Source organism: Polypterus senegalus, chromosome 1 (assembly GCF_016835505.1).
Source record: "Polypterus senegalus isolate Bchr_013 chromosome 1, ASM1683550v1, whole genome shotgun sequence".
Lineage (NCBI taxonomy): Eukaryota > Metazoa > Chordata > Cladistia > Polypteriformes > Polypteridae > Polypterus > Polypterus senegalus.
Window position 1 is genome coordinate 121314409 of NC_053154.1, and position 22865 is coordinate 121337273.

The 22865-nt window shown below is 38.5% G+C and overlaps 1 protein-coding gene across 2 annotated transcripts in view; it reads right to left on the minus strand.

The window, feature by feature from the left end:
• LOC120531543 (transient receptor potential cation channel subfamily V member 6-like) overlaps positions 1-22865 on the minus strand; it is a 45234-nt gene that overhangs the window by 8701 nt on the left and 13668 nt on the right. For both annotated transcript variants that reach the window (XM_039757055.1, XM_039757047.1), the window contains exons 5-12: positions 18265-18405; positions 17015-17113; positions 16342-16514; positions 16114-16260; positions 12250-12456; positions 8437-8523; positions 8274-8350; positions 4637-4802 (exon numbers count right to left, since the gene is read on the minus strand). In XM_039757055.1, the coding sequence (XP_039612989.1) occupies positions 4637-4802; positions 8274-8350; positions 8437-8523; positions 12250-12456; positions 16114-16260; positions 16342-16514; positions 17015-17113; positions 18265-18405 (1097 nt within the window). The remainder of the gene's footprint in view (positions 1-4636; positions 4803-8273; positions 8351-8436; positions 8524-12249; positions 12457-16113; positions 16261-16341; positions 16515-17014; positions 17114-18264; positions 18406-22865) is intronic.

The window sequence follows — 22865 nt, forward strand, 5'->3', positions numbered from 1 at the left end:
ATTAGAGGCACAGTCGTGAAAACATTATGGGCTGGGGTTGCTGTGATCCCTCAGGGCCTGTACAGCTTTCAGTTATCCAGTCAGCAAGGGATTTTGGATAATATATTGTAGGTGCCAGAGAGGAAGGAAAGGCATCCTATCTGGGATAAATGAAGGATTAATGCCCATCCTGGAGGCCATAATGGAAAGATCAGGCAAACAGGTTTACCAGGAGCAGATCATTACTCTGCATGACAGCTGTCACTGTCCTTCAGAGCTAAAACTGATCAGGATACCCACAGGGTGTCAAGAGAGTTGAATTCCTATTGAGGTCTTTGGTGACCACCAGAGGGCGCTGCCGGGGGAGGACTACCCAGGTTTCTGCATGACCTGGAAATGCTCTGGATGACCTGGACAGGAGTTCTTGAGTCTAGTTTAAAATGAATCCTGCTGCCTCACTTAAATGGAGTCAGAATCGGGAGGCAGTGGGCAACCCTCTTTTCTGTGAAATAAAAATTATTTATTTGAACCTAGAATCAACCTCTGTGATGCCCTTTAGTAGTTACAATGTATATAATAAAGTGTGCTGGAGGAGAATGTAAGGCCTTTTGTCCAAAAGTTGAAGTTTAACCTGAAATGGAATTTTCAACACAAAAGTGATCTAAAGCAAATTCACCAAGGAATTGTTCAAAAAGAAGAAGTGGAGGGTTATAGACTGGCATAAATGTCACTAGAATGGGGGGTTGTATTTGAAATTGCAAGCAAATTGAAGAAAACCCGTAAACATTTTACAATTGGAATCTTGCCAGGAGTCAGATATCAGGAGTCAATGTCAGAGACTGGTGGGCAGTTGTGCTAAAGGGGTCAACTCCTGCTTTTGAGGCCAAAGGTGTACGTGCTTTTTCCACAGTAAACCATTACATCTGTTAATTATTTTATAGAATACATGATTGAAAAGACAATTAATTTCCATGGGAGGTACTTCTTTGCTTAGGTGTCTGCTAAGAAAGGCCGTTTCGATATATCAACATTTAGGGATAAATGCCTACCAACCAACAATAGAAAATCTAAATATTTCAAAAATACTTGACTGATTTGATTGCAATTTGGTGATGTTATAAAAAAAAATAGCCAACTTTATTTATTATTTATTGCTATTTTTCATGAATCACGCTGTGGCGAGTGGGACACTGTGTGTCCGTTTTGCATCACTACTGACAAGTGATCACACTGAGAAATGCGGCATGCCCATTTATTAAAATGAAAGCTACGTGCTGAATCAAAGTGAAAGGAGGAAAGTTTGGTGAAGTTCAAAGACGACATGGTTAGCAAGCATGTTATGAAGCTCACTGAAGGTCACTGAATGCAAGTGAATAGAAGTGAGTTTTTAATCTTGTTTTGAACAATTCAATTGAAGACGACTCCTTTATGTAATGAGGTAAAGAGTTCCACAGACGAAGAACAGCAGCTGCAAAAGCCCTGTCCCCCTTAGTTTTACACTTAGTACGAGGGACAACAAGAGACAACTGACCAGAAGATCTAAGCACTTTGGATGGCTGGTGTAAAACACACAGTTCAGATAAATAGGCAGGAGCAAACCCATGTAAAGATTTAAAAACTAGCAGCAAGATTTTAAAATCGATTCGAAAACTGACAGGCAGCCAGTGTAAAGAAGCTAAAATAGGAGAAACAGAGTCAGAGTCATACTTCCTTGCCCAACCAGAAAGCGAGCGGCAGCATTTTGGACCAGCTGTAACCTGTGTATCAGAGATTTGTTAATCCTAGAATACAGCGAATTGCAATAATCGAGGAGAAAAAATAAAAGCATGAGTAGCTTTCTCAAGATCTTTAGAAGATAAAAAAGGCTTTATCTTACCTAATAGACGAAGTTGGAAAAAGCAACTCTTGACTACAGAATTTACTTGTTTCTCAAAAGAGAGATTACTGTCAAAGATAACACCAAGATTGCGGACTTGAGGTTTGGCAAAGACAGAGAAAGAGCCGAGAAGTCCAAGACCTCCGTTTTATTTTGATTTAGATCAAGAAAATTATTAGCCATCCAGGATCTTAGTTCAGACAGACAGTTGTGGAGTTGCAGACAAGAATATAAACCTGAGTATCATCAGCATAGCAGTGAAAAGAAATGTTAAATTTCCTTAAAATCCCTCCATTAGGGTGAAGGTATAGTGAGAATAAAATAGGACCCAAGATGGATCCCTGATGGATCCCAAGATGGATACTTTCAGGAGTGCCGTTTCAACACCATGATAACGCCTAAAACCAGATTGGTAGGTCTCAAATAAATTATTGGAATTAAGGTGATTGATCAATTGATTATAAATAATTTTTTCTAGTATTTTAGCCAGAAATGGCAGCTGGGAAATTGGATGAAAGTTTAAGGTTAAAACTCCAGCATCTAATCCTGCTTTTTTTAGATGGGGACGGACTGCAGCCTTTTTTAAAAAATGAGAGCACAACCCTCAAACTAATAGAATCATTTATAATGGCTAGTAAAGATGGGCCCAACACATCAAAGGCTTCCACTAAGAGACGTATTGTCATTAAGCACTTCTTGTACGGTAAGAGAGGGTAAAAAAATTCCCAAGAATCACTGCTGGAAAAAAGTAGCATCTTGGTGTCACCAAGTCACCTAAACTACCACCAGACGGCACCTCCATGCCAACAGATTATTTAGAAGGGATGCCAGAAAAAGGCCTTTGCTTTCATTTAACCACAAACATCACTGCCAGGAGTTTGCGAATTGCTACTGGAACTTTAATTGGAAATGTGATTGTTCTATATTCAGATGAAACGAAAACTGAAATAGACATTCAAGGTGGGTTTGATATTAAAGGAAGGATGGTTAAAACTAGAAGAACCTGATTCTCACTGTCAAGTATGATGGAGGTTCAATGATTTTGTGGGGCTATTTTTCCCCCCAAAGTTCCTAGGAACATGGCATCACAGACTCCACGAGATACCAGAATGTTTTAAAATGAAACGTGGCTGCCTCTGCCAAGAAATTAAAACTGGGTCATTGTTGTATCTTCCAACAGGGCAATGATCCAAAACATACTTTCAAAACAATACAAAAATGGTAAAAGGACACAAAAATCAAGCTTCTGCCATGGCCGTCTCAGTCCCTGAACCTAAACCCCATGCCAGGGCTTCTGGGTAGCACTCCAACCCCTGTGATCCTCCATTGGGTTAAGTGGGCTTAAAACTGAGATCAGATATGTTCTTCCATTGATAATGATTACAGAAGGACCAGTGCCCCTCAAATACACACACAAGAATCAGGGCTATCTGACAAATAGGAACTTAAGGAAAATAAAAAGTGTGGGCGGGTTCTAGAAGGCAATACTACTAAAGAAAATGCAGCCCGAATTATGAGGACATTAAGGGGATGCTGTTAATTTGAAATTTCCTAAGATTGCCAGTGAAATGTCAGACATCATGTCCTTTTAATGTATTTATACCAATGCTCTCACACACACACTCTTTCACTACAAACATAATTATCAATCCTGTTTACATAATTTCTCTAAAATGACATCAGTTCATCTTTTGAAGGTCCCCAAAGTCGTAGTGTCTACCACTCTACTTCGAAACTTATTCCCTAAATCTATGAAAGTCTGTGTGAAGGAAAACTTTCAAAGATCCACTGTATTAATTCCCCTTAATCATCTAAAACACTTTAGTTCAGGTGTCACTGTTTACTTACAGTCAGTCTTGTCACTCTTGTGTCTTTTTTTGTAAAATGTAGATCAAAATTGCACACAGCAGTCCAGATGAGGCCTCACTAGTGCATTATATCGATTAAGCATGGCATAGATGCCCTTGTATAACATAACATATTGTTGGCCATTTAAATCGCTTCTGTATGTTGTCTGGATGTGGAAGTGTCCACTAGGACTATGGCTACTAGGTTTTGTTCTAATTTCAAACCTCCATTGTGTATTCAGATCTAACTTTGTTTCTAACTGCATGTCACACTTTCCATTTACATATGTTAAATTTCATTTGTCACAGATTTGACCAAGTCTGACTTCTGTCCAAGTTCATCTGTAATGATTCGACCGATTCTACCATTCCATCTAGTTTGGCACCATCTGCAAACTTAACCAGCTTATAATTTATATTCTTTACTAGAACATTTATGAATATTAAAAAGAGAAGAGGCTCTAGCACCCATCTCTGAAGGACACCACTTTTAGCATCATCTAATTCTGATGAGGTCCCACTCACCATGCCCATTGGCCTTTGGTGCTGAAGTCAATTTTGCACCCATCCACACACTACACCTTGAATCCTCACTTACTTTAGTTTTCATCTCTTGCTTCTTATTTGGACTTATTAAAAGATTTCTAAAAATCAAAATATTTTATGCACCGCTCTGTTCAATATATGACCAATTGGAATAGCCAATTAATATAACGTGCATGTATTTTATAACGTGAGAGGACAACCAGAAAACCTGAAAGGAGATTCACATAGGCACAGGTAGATATGGTAGATTTCTCACAGGATTCAAGCCCATGAAGCAGCTCCAAGCACTGTGCCAGTGTACCCAGAATCTGCATCACACAAACACTCCATTTCTTTAACAATCTATCAGTGTGTATGAGAAATCAGACAAAACAGCATTGAGACTTACCTTTTGGATCATGATACTGAACTGTCCTAGCATTCTGAATCCCCGGGCAAAGTATATGGTATTGCACCATCCAATAATTAAAGCCACTGAAAGAGGTATAGACTCTTCTTCCATTCCAAGTATTCTGAAAACTACTGCTATAAATATTGAAAATGAGAAAGCAACCCTAGAAAAATTAAAACAATTGATTTACTATAAGTCCTTGTTTCAAATCAATTTGATGTAAATTTTTGCTTTGTAGATAATCAGTTGCATGGAATTTGACTTGTTAATGTTCATACAAATCAAACACCAATGTAAAAATACAATATTAGAACATCAGTAATCATTATTCCTTAACAGAGGGATTTTAAGTAAAAAATGTAACCATAAATCCCCTTTAGACATATCGTTCCAATTAGTATAGAAGACTGCAAGTTGAAGATGTTAATTTTACTCAACTCAAAGACTGTGGAAAAGGATTCTTTAGAAATCTGGCACTTGTGTTCTTAATTGACCTATGCCATTTACCAAACCGAAGAAGAGGGTCAGAGAGTGTCAGGACACAATGAGTTACAAAAGATTTTGATCGCTTGACATTTAACTCTGAAAAGGTAGAGTACACAGTAAGGAGATAACAGACAATTATCTTTAAAACAGTGTATACCGTTCCCTCTAGGACCTCCGTCACTGCAGCAGAGACACGGACATATTAATTTGTGATAGAGAAGATCAAATCAATCAATTTTTACAATCTCTCCGTATGCTGATTAGTTTTTGAGCCAAATCATGCAAGAGAAAGAGGCACACTAGAAGAACCCTCAAATACCGTAATTCTGCAATTAATTATGAAATCCTCTCGCAAATTGCATTCATAATGACCTATTTTATGATCAGAAAGATCAGCATCAGAGCGGTATATACTGAAATGTTATAGGATAACTGAAGTAACTTGGTTCATAGGGTACAAAGCCTACTGACGCTGATGTCTGAATTTTTTGTTTATCACATATTTTATAATTTTATTACAATGCATACTATCGCACTCATTTAATATAATGAGTAGCATTACTATTTATAAAGTTATGTATTATTGTTATGGTACTTTATATTCCTCTGAAATGAACAGTCTTGGAGTTAAAGAGCTAAGCATTTCACTGACTATTGCACTGTGTGTGTAATTTGTTTGTAATAAATATAATTGGACTTTACCCGTAGACACTGCTTTCATTAAGATCTAATGTTTGCCTGTTGAAATATGCCAACAGTTTCCTGGGGGTTTACTTACTTTTTCACATAACTGTACTTAATAGGTGTTGTTTTTGGGAAGAATTGTACTTTAAGGTATTGTATTCTTTTGGAACAGGGTTTCAAAGGTTGTTTAAGTCAGACAAATCTTAACTTATTCTGCAATTTACTGAACTGATTGCTTTTTAGATTCAACTGATTTTGTTTTTTTACTTTTTTATATAGATATATGTATATCTATTTGATAGTTATATTCCTTTTATTGTAATACATTTGCAAATAAATATATCTCTCTATTATAAAAGGAAATCCTGGGATGAGACTTTCTCGGAGATAATTTCAGCTCCCGCAAGAGATAATTTCAGGTCCCGTGAAACAAGACTTTTTGTCAAGAGATTTTGACAAGTCCCGCCCTCCTCTCAAACATTTACAACCATGGCCACGGTCCAATCACTTCTCATTCGTGTAAATGATATTGTCAGACTCAGTTCCTGCGCTCTCAGCTCCAAGCGGGGTCAGAAATAAAAGACAAAGAGTAGAAGACAAAGTAGAACGTCATAAAGAAGTTCAAAAATGTTGGTGCGATACATATGCAAAGCAGGTTAGAGATTACGAAAGTACTAAAATTCGAAAGTCTCAAAAAGCTAATAGTAAAGATCGCATTAGTGCTAACAAAAGGAAATTATTGCTCAGTGAAATAACAGAACAACAAAAAGAGACTGAATATATGGACATAGGTGATATGACAGAAGTATGTAGATATTGTTTGGGACTTGTAGATCGTCTAATTCATGTTGCCATCAGGGAAAAGTAGTGTTTCTTCCCAAGGAAGAGGCCTATCCGCGAGAATTAAAAGATTTGTTGTTTGGTGAAAGTGAAATCCATGTACGCTAGCGGCAGAGACACGAAGTGGCTGGTGCCACTTTGCAGGCCGGGGGGTTGGTGAGCGAAGTGAGCAGGGGGCAAAGCCCCCTAGTGTATTAAAAACGCATTGCATTCTGATTTCAATTGCCTCATAGTATAAGTATTATAAAATCAAAAAAATGAATATGCTTTTTAATAATTCGTTCAATAATAATGTATATGTCAATGGAATGAAACTGCAAATACAGTAATCCCTCGCTATATCGTGCTTTGACTTTCGCGGTTTCGTTCTATCGCGGATTTTATATGAAAGCATAACTAAATATATAACGCGGATTTTTCGCTGCTTCGCGGGTTCTGCGGACAATTTGTCTTTTTACTTCCTGTACATGCATCCTCAGTTGGTTTGCCCAGTTGATTTCATACAAGGGACGCTATTGGCAGATGACTGAGAAGCTAACCAATCAGAGCACGCAGTTAAGTTCCTGCTTGCTGAATGCAGTGTTAGTTAACCAGGAAGTCTCGTCTCGCTCATTCAGCATCAACGTGTTTCGCTGTGTAAAGAGTTGTGCTCTTTTGTGTTTATCTTTGTGCATAGTCAAGCCCTTCATTATGGCTCCAAAACGATCTGCTACTGCTTCAGGGGCCGTGCCCAAGTGCAAACGGAAGATGTTAACGATTGCCGAAAAGGTAAACGTTTTGGATTTGTTGAAGGCTACGATTCTTTTTATTTAAAAAGTAAGAAAGGAATATAAGATCTACAGCCGCAGTGTCCTTTTAACCAGGGTGCAAAACAAGTTGTAAGTGGATGTAATAAGACAGTAGTCTGGATGGAATCTGCTTTAGGGATTTGGATTGAAGACTGCCAGAAGAAGAACAACGGCAGTGCTACACAATCGCCTGAAGTGGCTCCTTTAAGGGCTGTAAAGCTCTCCTTTGTTGTGCAGTAAAATAAAACTCATTGTTATCGGACAAGTCATCGTGTCATTGTTGGTGAGTAACCATAATTAATTTTCTACTTACAGTACTTAGTACATGTACGTACGTTTAGTGTCACTGTACACACATTTACTGTATACTATTTTTCTTGCATTGTACGTATTTATTGCTGGTGGCCTGTCTATCGTAATGGCTGTAACATGTGATGTCGGAGACACTCAATATCTTTAAAATAATATTTAGGTTTTACTCTATATAAACAGTGTGTTTATATACATAATTTCAATGAATCTTACCTAATATCTAAGAGAATACAAAGGGATTATGCTGTATAACTCTACGGGGAATATTTATAAACAGTGTAGGAGAGTTTATAAGGGCTTAAAATATATAAAAATAACCATAGAAACATATGGTTTCTACTTCGCGGATTTTCACCTATCGCGGGGGGGTCTGGAACGCAACCCCCGCGATCAAGGAGGGATTACTGTATATTTGTTCAATAAGTTACACTCAACGATGTCATATCATTCTCAAGCATTCAAACAAAAAAAGGAACAAACAATGAAACAAATAAATAAATAAGGGATTGAAAATGAACTCTCACATTAGCAAAGGAAATGGTCCTCCAATTGATGCATTTCCAAAGAAGTTCCTCGGCCCGATTCTTGCAAGATAAGGTACCTGAAACAACACCAATGAAACTGAATGTAAGTGAGGCTTCACTTTTTATAGAAAGTGTAAGGCTGCTTTCATAATAGCACTCTCACCTCACTAGCAAGTATAACCACGGCTCCCAAGATGGTGAAGAGCTCTCCACTAAGCCGAATATAATCTCCTTTGGTCTGGTAGGATTCCTTTAAAAATACAGATCTAAGGTGAAATGTGTTTGTCACAGTCACAGAAAGTACCATTTGTTTATGAATTGTGTATATGGGAGTGTGTGTCTGTATGTGGGTTTGGTTAAATAATATTCCCAGGTGTAAGACAGTGTCATGATCTGAGTTGTATTTTCACTTTTTACAGTTATTTCTGGCCATTAAAATTAAGCAAAGTGTCATTTTGGGAGTCCAAGGAACACAGTGGGTTCATTCATTTTTTATTTAGATATGTTCTTAATAAATGTTAAAAAAATTAATACAATACTTTTAGTAAGGGTACCAACATTCTGTGAAATTTGCTTGGTCTGATTTATCGAGGGGTTACTAGACAAGGTCAACCAGAAGTGACTGGCTCAAGACATTACCAGGTCAAACGCATAAAGGGCAGTGTTGTGCACTTCTGGTTGAACACATAGTAAGGAAAAGGTTAGCATCTTCTTTAGTGTTTCAGTCCAATTTTTGTCAATAAATTCTTTTCTTAACTGACTATTATTTTGTCTTACATTTTGGTTTTGTGAAACAATCTTGTTTCTTGACTCCACTATGTTCTTTAAATAACGATTTTGGTTTCACCTCCTGGGCTCGTTTGTTAGAGTATTGTCTTTGCAGTTTTTGACCTTTGCCTGGTATTAAACCACACTCTATCACCTTCATCCTATCACATAAGCGGCTTATGCGGTTTGCTTTACACTCAGCAAATGTTGCCGCTTTTCTTTGTCTTCTTTGCAATAAAGATATGAACTTTGAGAACCTAAGGCTACTGCCACAATATGTCACAAATGTCTGAAGGTTGCATGCAGTTGATGCTGATTTGGTCATTGTTCTTCTTTAAATCATGGAATATGGCTTGTGCCATTTGCTTACAGTCATGGCCGAAATTAATCGGCACCCCTGGAATTTTCCCAGAAAATTGTTGCAGTTACAAATGTTTTGGTATACACATGTTTATTTCCTTTATGTGCATTGGAACAACACAAAAAAACATGCCAAATCTGAAAAAAAGCCAAATCTGACATAATTTCACACAAAACTCCAAAAATGGGCCGGACAAAATTATTGGCACCTTTTCAAAATTGTGGGTAAATCGTTTTATTTCAAGCAAAAGATACTCGTTTGAACTCACCTCTGGCAAGAAACAGGAGCTGGCAATATAGCAATCACACCTGAAGCCAGTTAAAATGGAGAAAAATTGACTCAACCTTTGTGTTGTGTGTCTGAATGTGCCACACTAAACATGGAGAACAGAAAGAAGAGCAGAGAATTGTCTGAGGACTTGAGAACAAAAATTGTGGAAAAGTATCAACAATCTCAAGGCTACAAGTCCATCTCCAGAGATCTTCATGTTCCTTTGTCCACTGTGCGCAACATAATCAAGAAGTTCACAACACATGGCACTGTAGCTAATCTCCTTGGACATGGACAGAAGAGAAAAATTGATAAAATACTACAACAAAGGATAGTCCGAATGGTGGATAAACAGCCCCAATCATCTTCAAATCATATTCAAGCTGTTCTGCAGACTCGGGGTGCAACAGTGCCAGCTTGAACAATCCGTCGACATCTGAACGAAATTAAACACTATGGCAGGAGAGCCAGGAGGATCCCACTGCTGACACAGAAACATAAAAAAGCAAGACTGGAGTTTGCCAAAATGTACTTGAGGAAGCCAAAATCCTTCTGGGCGAATGTCTTTTGGACAGATGAGACCATGGTAGAGCTTTTTGGTAAAGCTCATCATTCTACTTTTTACAGAAAACAGAATGAGGCCTACGAAAAAAAGAACACAGTACCTACAGTCAAACATGGTGGAGGTTCTAAGATGATTTGGGGATGTTTTGTTGCCTCTGGCACTGCATGCCTTGACTGTGTGCAAGGCATCATGAAATCTGAAGACTACCAAAAGATATTGGGGCGCAATGTAGGGCCCAGTGTCAGAAAACTGGGTCTGCATCAGAGGTCATGGGTGTTCCAGCAGGACAATAACCCCAAACAAACCTTTAAAAGCACCCAGAAATGGTTGAAGACAAAGCGCTGGAGAGTTCTGAAGTGGCCAGCAATGAGTCCAGATCTAAATCCGATTGAACACTTATGGAGAGATCTCAAAATTGCTGTTGGGAGAAGGCGCCCTTCAAATCTGAGAGACCTTGAGCAGTTTGCAAAAGAAGAGTGGTTGGAAATTCCAGTTGAGAGGTGTAACAAGCTTGTTGATGGTTATAGGAAGTGCTTGATTTCAGTTATTTTTTCCAAAGGGCGTTCAAACAAATATTAAGTTTAGGGTGCCGGAATCATTTCCATGGTGAAGAGAAACCCCTTCACAACAGCCAACAAAAATGAACAACACTCTCCAGGGGGTAGACGTATCGATAGCCAAGTCTACCATAAAGAGAAGACTGCATGAATGTAAATACAGAGGGTGCAATGCAAGGTGCAAGCCACTCATAAGCCTCAAGAATAGAAAGGCTAGACTGGACTTTGCTAAAGAATATCTAAAAAAGCCAGCACAGTTCTGGAAAAACATTCTTTGGACAGATGAAACCAAGATCAACCTCTACCAGAATGATGGCAAGAAAAAAGTATGGAGAAGGCGTGAAACAGCTCATTATCCAGAGCATACCACATCATCTGTAAAACACGGTGGAGGCAGTGTGATGGCTTGGGCGTGCATGGCTGCCAGTGGCACTGGGACCACTAGTGTTTATTGATGATGTGACACAGGACAGAAGCAGCCGCATGAATTCTGATGTGTTCAGAGACATACTGTCTGCTTAAATCCAGCTAAATGCAGTCAAATTGATTGGGCAGCGTTTCATGATACAGATGGACAATGACCCAAAACATACATGCAAAGCAACCCAGGAGTTTATTAAAGCAAAGAAGTGGAAAATTCTTGAATGGCCAAGACAGTCACCTGATCTTAACCCAATTGAGCATGCATTTCACTTGTTGAAGACTAAATTTCAGACAGAAAGGCCCACAAACAAACAGAAACTGAAAGCCGCTGCAGTAAAGGCCTGGCAGAGTATTAAAAAAGGAGGAAACCCAGCATCTGGTGATGTCCATGAGTTTAAGACTTCAAGCTGTCATTGCCAGCAAAGGGTTTTCAACCAAGTATTAGAAATGAACATTTTATTTCCTGTTATTCAATTTGTCCAATTACTTTTGAGCCCCTGAAATGAAGGGATTGTGTTTAAAAAAGGTTTAGTTGCCTGACATTTTTATGCAGTCGTTTTGTTCAACCCACTGAATTAAAGCTGAAAGTCTGCACTTCAACTGCATCTGAGTTGTTTCTTTTAAAATTCATTGTGGTAATGTACAGAACCAAAATTAGAAAAAAGTTGTCTCTGTCCAAATATTTATGGACCTAACTAAGTTTTTTGCGTAGGTGGGCTTCATGATAGGCTGGTGGCACCATGTTCAAGGTTGTTTCCTCCCTGGTGCTCTGTCTGATGCCACTGGCCTCCAGTGACGTTGAATTGGATTGATTAGGTTTGAACGTGTAATGTTATGTACTGTACCAGTTATAAATAGATGGCTAATCATGTCTGATATATGTATGGATATCAAAATGGATAGTAGATACAGTTTATGTAAATATATACAGTATACAATTATTCATTCTTTCTTTCTCTATTTACTGGTTTCAGTTCAGCAAATGACAACAAACTTGTTGTACATGTCTGACTGTCACCATCAGCTACTTACTGCAAGAGTTTTTTGTATCATGACTGTAAAGTTGTCAGTCTGGTTGTCTGGCATTCTCTTCAGAGGCCGGTAAAGGCAGACAGCAGTAAAAATGGAAGTGTATGCAATATAGCTGATCATCCAGAGCATGAAGTATTTCAATCCAAAGGTTTTCCATTTATGATGAAGCAGTTCTTTCACTGGCCTAATGTCAACTAGCTTGCGAACCTAAAAGTAGAGAGCAAGTAAAAGCAGACATATCAGCCATATTCAAGCAACAATGTTTAAAACGTACACTGGACTGCAGTGACACTGGACTATGGTGAAATTCTTCACATGGAAGTTAGTCTGGCACCTGACATGAAACAAAGCAGTACTGTTGGGAGAATGCTTACGATACAACCATGCTGCTCCCTGAACACATGATGGCTGGGCTGAAGCAGTATTGGATTCAGTCAACAGAGCCGTTACTACAATATGTCCATCATAGTGTTTACTAATTATTTCACAGTTTGTTCATATTTTTCAGGTCCTGGTGTGACATTGGAATGACGTTACACAGGCAGTACACATTACAACCTATTCTTGGGCACACAAGCATACCAAAGGTGATTGATGCATGCTTACTGAGAACAGTACATAAAGTAGACTTACAGATTAGATTACAAGAAAACTGTGTCTACTGTTGACTTTTTATCCAGAATATACTGCTTGCTTACTGCCTGTAATTTAGTTTGTTATAAGGCCAGAGGAAGGAAGATCTCAAAGGAAAAAGATCTGTAGGTCAATCACTGTTAAATGTGTCATATGTGCCATACCAGAGACAATAATGCCATTGGAATTGGGATCAGTGCTAAGGAGCAACCCTCTAAATGTGTCTAGTTAGGGGCCTAGGTATGTAATGTGAGAAGTACTAAAAACAGGTTATTTAAGACACACCGAGATACTTCATTAAGGCTAAGTTCTTGGTAGGCCGACTTTATTTCAAGAAGTGAACGCCGTCTAGTAGTGTTTTCTGCCTGCCCATTTAAATGGAAATGAGGTCAAGATATACATAGGGAGTATATAGGGAGATATAATCTAGCATCGGCATCATTTTCATCTCATAACTAATGTTATTTCATTTGTGTGGATTTTATGTGATCCTCTCCTGAACTGTAGCATGTAGCTAAAATGTGTCTTTTTGAGGGTATCCTGGGTGAAGAGATGGGGCCACTATCCCTAATTCATTTATATACTATACTGGCTGTGTTACCCAGCAACTTTCAGAATACAATCTGCTTCAGTTATAGTTCTTTTAATTGAGTGGACTTTTTTTGAATATGATATTTGTTATATTTTACCAGGGATTAATATTAGTTTACCAGAGATCCTTCCATCCATCCATTTTCCAACCCGCTGAATCCGAACACAGGGTCACAGGGGTCTGCTGGAGCTAATCCCAGCCAACACAGGGCACAAGGCAGGAACCAAAGCCCGGGCAGGGTGCCAACCCACTGCAGACCAGAGATCGTTACTCTTGAATATGATACATATAATTGCTCATCAATAAAACATTTGTGCTGTACATCAATTGGAAATACAGGATAATCCAGTAATAATACAGGAAACTATTATTTTGAAATTAAATGGATAATTAGTAGGGTACAGTATTTGTATTAAGATTCTGGGGTATAAATGTAATTTCACCCTGTAGCATATACTGTAAACAAGGCAGAGTCAATCAGAATTGACAATAGTATTTTGATCTGTAATTGTGTACTGTCACAAAGTTTTGGAGAGTTTAGATCAAAAGAAATAAAAACTGAATTTTGGTTTATTTTAAATTATGACATACAACATTGACAGGCTGAATATTTACATGGAACATGCAATTAAATGTTTTAAGCATTGTGTAGAAAAAAACGAGTGAGTAGATATAATGTGGTGAACTATGTCCCAGTGCTTGAAGTGGAACCAGATAACTGGTGCTACTTTGTTTCATTGGAGGTTTGCTCCTCCTTGACCTTCATTATTACTTTTATATGACATATTAGCGGAGTTGTTTGGTGAAGGGCAGAGTAACGAGATACACAAATATTCCATCGCAGAGCCCTGGGGGTGGGCGAAGTGGTAAGCTAACAAATGTTGCTGGTCCTCTAAGAAGAAGTTGAAAATCGTGCCAGTAGCAGCCTACTGAAAAGCACTGCCGTGTCCACCTCCTGTATGCTCTGTCCATGGGGAACTTCTCTACTGAGCTGCCCAAGTGCTTAAACTCACCAAGACATGCCGTCACTGATGGCTTGATGTATCCTGGAACTGAAATGGACCAGTATGCTTTATTGCATTGTGAGGAGTAAGAAGAAGCCGACAGAATATGGAGTATTGTATGTACCCAAGGACGCAACTCACTAAGCACATCTTCTATGAGCATTGCGGAACTTTCATCCTTCCCCTTTGGTTCTGGTAGCGGCTTTCATTTGCACAAAACTACAGCCTCACTTCTCTGTGTAATTCCTACATAAATCCATCCCTTCCTTCTTGGCGATGCAGTGCCTAAGAACAGCTCACTTGCTCCAGCATTATTACCTACAACCATCGACAAATAAAAAATGTGTATGCTAATTTTCTTTTTTCTCTCTCTCTCTCTTTTTAATTATGTCAGCAAATTTCAATTAAGACATATTTGAAAATTTGGAGTATAGTAAAACCTTGGATTACGAGTAACTTGGTCTGCGACGAGCAACAATTTTTAATAAATTTTAACTTGATAAACGAGTAGTACATATATGCTTTGTGATCACAACTGAGCCAATGGTTCTTCTATCTCTCTGTAGGATTGTGGGCAATCGTCTCCCATGCTTGGTCTCAGTCAGCATGCCTCACTCGTATAGTCAACATCTCTACGAGTGTATAATGTTTACTATAACATTGTGACTACGTATGCGTGCTTAAAGCATTTTTTGAGGAGAGAGGAGGAGGAGGAGAAAAAGACAGAGGAATCCTTCACTTCAAATGAGATTAGGGAGATGTGTAAAATGTGGGAAAGAGTGCCGAATTTTGTAGAAAAGCACCACCCAAATAAGGCTATAGCAGTACGAGAAATTAATCTGTTCAACATTTCCATGAAATCCTCAAAAGGAGGCAAAAGCAACTGTCATTGGATAAGTTCCTTGTTAAAATTGCAAAAAAAGATTCCAGTGAGCCAACAAATAGCAGTGATTCTGTTAGTTATAGTGAAAGTCGTCTTCCACAATAACCCTCCTCCTCCTCCTCCTCTCTCTCTCTCTCTCTCTCATCTCCCTCACACCAGCTACGATTCTTTTCAAAAGTAAAGTGCAGGTTTATTTGTTTTATGTATTTTTACTTTACATTTTGTATTAATCATTTTTATATGAATATTTTTGGGTTGGGGAATGAATCATCTGAGTTTCCATTATTTTTTATGGGGAAATTTGCTTTGATATACAAGTGCTTTGGGTTACAAGCATGTTTCCAGAGCAAATTATGCTCACAAACCAAGGCACCACTGTATTTAGTTTTTCTGTTGAAGTGGCGTTAAACCCCTAAATATTAATATATGAAAATGTCATTTACGGGAAAGAGTATTTTTGTTGATGAGTGAGTGAATAAGTGAACTTTGTATAGATAGATATGATAGATACAGTAGATACGATAGATGGAAAGATCGATAGATGTTAAGAAATCTCCTTAAACATGTAACGATCAAAAAGAGACTCTTGTAAAAATCCACAGAAACTTCTTGAGAGGTGAGGAAAGTTCTACATTCTGTATACAATTTGTATTTGAACTCACCCAGCCATATGCTTTCTAAAAATCAAATAAAAAAAAAAAAATCCCTAACAGAATTCTAACACAAAAAAAATGACTGACACCAAGTGTTACCTGCATCTTTTTGCTGCTAGTTATTATGTCCAGCACCGATTTGTGATCACCCCATGTGTCAATGTGGGTCAAGTCATAAACACAATACGATATCGTCCCCATTGTCCAGTAGGTTCTTTTTTGTTTTTGCACTAAATAGTTGAACATCTGAAACAAAGCATTTTGTGTTTCAATTTCATTGAAAAATCAAAAGTTTGAAAAACCTTCTAAAAGGTTAAAAGCTCTTACCTGAGTGTCACCCTCAGCTGCAGCCAGTTGGAGGGGAGTGTAACCATTGCTGTTCTCAATGCTTTGTACTTTATGCTTTTGCTTGTTTGTGACAAGTGATGTCACAATATCGTACATGAAACATGCTAACTCCTTGTCTGCCTGAAGAACTAACACGTGTAGTACTGTATTTCCTGAGGAAAACATCATAATATTTTGGTCAAACTTTTTATTTTAGGTATCTGTCATGAAGTATCTATTCACAGTTTTTATTGACATTTTATAATGTATGCTGTTAGAAATCTATAGTGTCGTTACTGTCACAAGTGCAGTGAAAGTTCTAATTGCATGTGCTAACCAACATGCAACACATCATTGCTATTATGGAGTAGAACTAGCTTAATTTGTAAGGTTCATCTTCCTTACCTAAAAATATCAGACAATCTGCATTTTTCTATACATTGTTAATACATTGAAAGCTGGTCTTGCTTGGTTAGTGTAAAATATAATCCTCTTCTCCATTTTCATTTTTTTTACAATGATACATTATTATTTAAAATAACAAGGCTCCAGAAATATGTTATTGTGGTTTGTTAAAAGTGCATACTGTATAATGGGCTTTATAACATGCACACACAATTATTTTGGGACAATTTTTCCTTGGGTGTTTTACGATCAACAAAAAACTGTTTACCTAAGGAGTCTTGGGCTTGTAAAGGAGCTCCATGCTTAAGAAGCAATGTAACAATTTCTTCATTCCCCAAGCAGGCCGCAAACGAAAGCACGTATTCCCCTGCAGAAAGAAAGAGATTTGGGAGCATTCCGATTTTTATTAGCCATTGTTTGGTACCACACATGTAAGTGCCTGGAAGCTCATTGTAATTTTATTTTTATATCACCTCAGTCACTATTTCCATCTAGAGTTTTGGGACTAATCTAACCTATAATGTAACATCGTCATTGATTCAAGGTCACGGGTTACAATGGTGCCTATCCTGACAGCACTGAGCACAAGGCAGGAGACAGCTCGGGACAGAGCTCCAGTCCATCACAGGACCAACATGTGCGCACTTACACTTGTGAAGGTGGTAAATATCCTGATTTATTTAAAGCCTAAATATGTCTTTAATATTACGTTACATTTACTAAGGAGGTAATCCATTTTTAATACCTAAAGATTACAGTGCATAGCAGATAAATGTAAAAAACAGTTCTATCAATTTCTACAACTAATAGAAAAGTTTGATCGACTGAAAAGTTTACAATAATGCATATAATCAAACACAGAAACAATTTATATTTAAAAACATAGCAAGTGTGGTTTGCGGTACATCATTTACTTTACTAATGGGGCTAATGAAGTGAACTTAAATACAAAAACATCCAGTCTTCATGTACTTACTAGACAGCATTATGATAAATTAAATAATTTTAAATTCTAATCCTTTAATAGCACTATTTAGTTATTACTTGGATGACTTGTTTTTTTTTTACTTTATTATTTAACAGAATAGTCATAAATATATAGGTGGAGAACTTCGGGCCTTGTTTACAAAGCTTATAGGTGGAGTGGTAGCTCTGAGGCTAAGGATCTGCATTGGTATCTGGAAGGTTGCCGATTCAAATCACACTACTGGCAGAAGGGATCCTGCTCTGTTGGGCCCTTGAGTAAGGCCCTTAACATGAAAATTGCTCCAGCAATGCTGTACAAAGGCTGACACTGTGCTCTGATCCCCAAAGATCATGCAGAAAGATAATTTCCCCTCAGGGATTAATGTAGTATACCAAATAAATAAATACACACATGTAGAAAGTCTTTGATAAAGCTCAACAGAGTATAAGGATTTTTTTTTTTTTTACATATAAACGTATAAATTATTTGCATTCTTTTTGTACAAATTCAGCTCATATATTTTTGTTACATCACTTTACAATAATTCTTACCATAATAGCACTGGCCGTATTGCCCAGGTACGAAACACGAACCATTGGCTCGCGCATGGATGGGATCAGCGCCATGCTGCAGTAAGTAATGTACCATGCTTATATCCTGCTTCAAGATGGCGATATGTAGAGGAGTTTCACCTAAAAAGTAAAGAAACAATTTGCATTTTTATTTCCTGCATCTAAAGTGGATGCAATGCCAACACGATTGCAAGCAGGAAAGGATGACACAGAGCAAAGGCAGGGTACAGCAAGAACCTAGGAAAAAATAAAATTGTACATATCAAGTGAGAGGTTTTGGAACTCAAGGATTCTGAAAATAACATTAGTCTTATGTCAATGAAGTGGCCAATGAGAAAACATTGGGCCTCATTTATAAAGCTTGCGTACGCACAAAACGGCTTGAAAATGTGCTTATACAACTTCAACACAAATGATGGGATTTAGAAACGAAACTTGATGAGGGAACATGTGTATATAATAATAATAATAATAATAACAATTCTTTGCATTGATATAGCGCTTTTCTCACTACTCAAAGCACTCAGCAATTGTAGGTTAAGGGCCTTGCTCAAGGGCCCAATAGGGCAGTGTCCATTTTTGGCATTTATGGGATTCCAACCAGCAACCTTCGGATTGCCAGTGCAGATCCCTAGCCTCAGAGCCACCACTCCGCCATTGTACGGCCATTGGCATTTGGTATGTGCCATTGGCAACTCTGCCCCATCTGTATGCAACATTTCAGAGAACCTGAAAATGATGACACCCTTGATCATCTAGGCCACACCCACTAAATGACGACCCACACGCATAATAATGATCATAACAGCGTGCTGATCTGAATGTGAGTTGATGTACCTAACATTAAACCTTAAATATGATGTACAGACTCTATTTTAATTCCTTTCTAAGCAGCCTAATGCTGTAGTGCACTGAAGTAGTTTTTGTTTTTTTTTGTCAGTTAATGCCGGCTACCTGTTGTCATTTCTCAGCAAACTGGCCGATATATCAGGGATATCTCAGCGAAGTCTCACTCCATCATGCCTGCCGTCCTGAGCCATTAACCAAACGCTGAGGCTCTACATCCTATTTTCTTATGGTGTGGTTGCACATATATAAAACAGAACATGTTTTTTGCCAACATAAAAGGGCAATCTGCAGCAGTGTCCCATCTCCTCTAATGGAATTGGAGCACTTTACTGCATTTCATATTGCATTAAGGGCACCTAGCAAGAATAAAGCTGCCTTTGTTAATTGTGAGCAGTTATGCTCCCTCAACACAAGTCATCCGTGATGCCAAGATGTTTCTGATGGTGTGTCTTGGTACACCCTGTGTCAACCCGCGATTCACTTATTTTGAGGTAAAGTAGCTTTGACAGATGTGATAGTACTCTACATGGTGAATGGCTTGTTGGTGAAGCAACTGTACAATATTCATTGTAAAAACATGTCATTAAATGTGTCAGGTGATAGTGGCTACCCACTCTGACATTGGCACCTTATGCCTTTCCCTGGGCCCTGGAATGCAGATCGCTGTGCATGATCTAGCACTCTCAGTTGTGGTGCATGGCCTGATACTCTTGAATACAGGTGCAGGGTCTTGATGTATTAGGTAGGTGGCTGCTCTGCCACCTACCTAAATGAAATTCTGCGGTATCATGATTGCATATGTATGAGGCTGATTAGCATGCACCATATATGGATAAGGCCAGCATTCAAGGTGCATTCACACACATTTACAAGGCGACTGTGATCTACAAAGGGTAAATTGCATTGAAATGTGTGTTTTGTTTTGTTTTTTGCCACACTCCTTTTTATATTTTTTTTGGCATGCGCATAATTTCACTCTTGGATCCGTGCACAATCCATCCATGATCGGGCAGAAAAGGGTCAAAACCAGGCATTTAAAAGGACAGAGTGCAAGACAAAAATTGAGGTCTGTACTAGAAAAGTAAAAATGAGAAGATATTTAGCAAAAGTTTGAAAGAAGTTTTCAGTCTGCAGATCAGATGAGGAAGTGCATCCACAGTAACATATCCCACCAACAGATTACAGCTGCTAAAGCCATGTCCCTGACAATGCAGCATGCAACCTAATGAAAGGCTAGGAAAATGGCAAAAATCAAAATGGCGGACAAAATGGTCCAACAATTACATAACTCGTAAAATACCAGGAGAATCAAAAGACAAATGCCAAAAAGCATTCTTGCTCAGAAAACCAGACTGAAGTGTTAGAGACAGGTTAAGAGAAAGGGAAAGACAGAGAGAAGGGTTACCTGGAAGAATGCAGAGAATGTTCCACCAAGGTGCTGGAGATGGAATGGAGCCAAGGCGGGCTGGAAGTGTGTTAAGAGATTTCAAGCCAGGACCTGGTCCTATGCAGGTCGAGAAGGAAGTATGTTGCACCCATTAAGAAGCAAGACAGTGAGATATCTGTCCAGAAAACATGGTCTTCTTAAAGGAACTAAAAGCTTGGCGTATAGGAACACCAGGAGCCACTATAAAGAACTCTAGCATGGTGTCTACTCCGGATACTGGAAGTGATTCCAGGGTTCTGCCCCACTTGACTCTGAGGCAGGCTTTAAACTACCTTGGGTCCAAGTGCGCATGAGTGGGGTAGTGAGTTGGAGCAAGTGGTCACCTGGTGAAAGGAAGTGAAGCCAGAGTAATACAAAAAGAGAGGCAGAGAAAGAGAAACTCAAGAGCTGGAGATTTGAGGTGACCCATTGAATAAGCCAGACTAAATAAGTGACCTGGGTATACTCTGTTAACTCCAGAGAGGCTGTAGGGTATTGCTGCTTTGTATGTTTATTTGCTACTTTAAAATCTTCCTCCCTCATATTTAGTTATTTAATAAATATGTCAATTTTGTAGGAGGTAGTGGGGAACAGGCAGGATGTTAGGAGTGTTTCCACAAGGAGGCAACATAAGCAGAGTCCTGTATTGGTCTTTAAAGAAATATGGACCTAAAAAGGCAAAGGGTGCCTGGTTCTTTAAGTTCAGTGATATACTTAACGCTACATGATGCATGAGCTTGAGGACGCTGCACAAGTAGTGTACTGTCTATACTTGCACATGCACTTTAAATAAATCTGGAGGATTCCACCAGGTGTCAGTCTGTCAAATCATCACAGGGAGAAAACAATTTCTGTTTTCACTGTATTGTGAGTCGAGAGAAGAAAGATGTTAAAAATAAAAACTATTTGCATTCTGATGCTATTGCAAAGGTGCATTTAAAAAAAAAAAAAAGACAAAAACAGCAACACAGAATGTCGAGACAGTATGTGATACCTTACGATGGGAAATACGTGACGCTTGCATTGCCTATGTGAGAGATGGATGAAGAAATGCACCATGAAGACATTTGCATGTCAGCATTTAACCTTGATTATTTGCTTCACCTCATTCAAACATTCATCAATCGCCAAAGCATGCAGTTGTATTCGGCTGTCGCATATTGATAGTAAACAACGATGCTGACGTCATTTACCACAACTTGCACACATACACCATCCATATTTTTGCTGGTATTGCAACATGCGCATGTGTCGTGTTAATTTCTGAGGACGTGCTTAGAGGACGCATTAAAAGAATGCTGGGAACACGTGGCAGCCGTGATGCATGTGCATGCGTGTTCTGAGTGTGATGTGTAAACCGGCCTTAACTAATATTAAGGCTCAGGAATGAATGGAAGGAAGACAGCTGGAATTTCTGGAGGTATTTCTGACCTCAAAAGTGATTCCAGGGATTGCTCCATAAGTAGAGTTGTGGCCAAACGTTTTGAGAATGACACAAGTATTGGTTTTCACATAGTTTGCTGCTTCAGTGTTTTTAGATCTTTTTGTCAGATGTTTCTATGGTATACTGAAGTATAATTACAAGCATTTCATAAGTTTCACAGGCTTTTATTGACAACTAGCTGTAGTACTAGGGTGTTATATCGTGTTAGCCATTATGAATGTAGTGAAAAGTCAAGCAAAATGATACTTTTTATTGGCTAACTAAAAAGATTACAATATGCAAGCTATCGAGGCAACGATAGGCAACCCCTTCTTCAGGCAAGATGCCCGAGTGGCCTCGAAAGCCTGCATATTGTAATCTTTTTAGTTAGCCAATAAAAAGTGTCATTTTGCTTGACTTTTGACAACTAGCTGTAATACCCAGCGTTGCCTGGAAAATAAAGTGTTTTTTTTTTATTGTTTGAGAATAACATAATTAAAACAAAACACAACTTTAAAAATAAAAATAAATTAACAAACAATAAAGACTCACTAATGTGCTTGTCTTGCGGTCTTGTATGTACATTATTATCCAGTTGACACTCGGAACCGGCCAACTCTATTTAATTTCGAAAGCAACAGGGGCGCGGAGGTGCTCAAACATAAAGAATGCTGGCAGTCTCCTCCAGTTTGCCCTCTGGTGGTCATTCTGAGTGTCAACTGGATGATAACATGCATACAAGACCACAAGATCACCCCCCACCCTACCCAGAAGGGGGTGGGTTAGGGTTGTTTTCACCCTACTGTATTTTTAGTCGACCAAAGAGAAACATGTGTGCCAAGTTTCATGAAAATCGCTCCAGCTGTTCGGAAGTGATGCTGG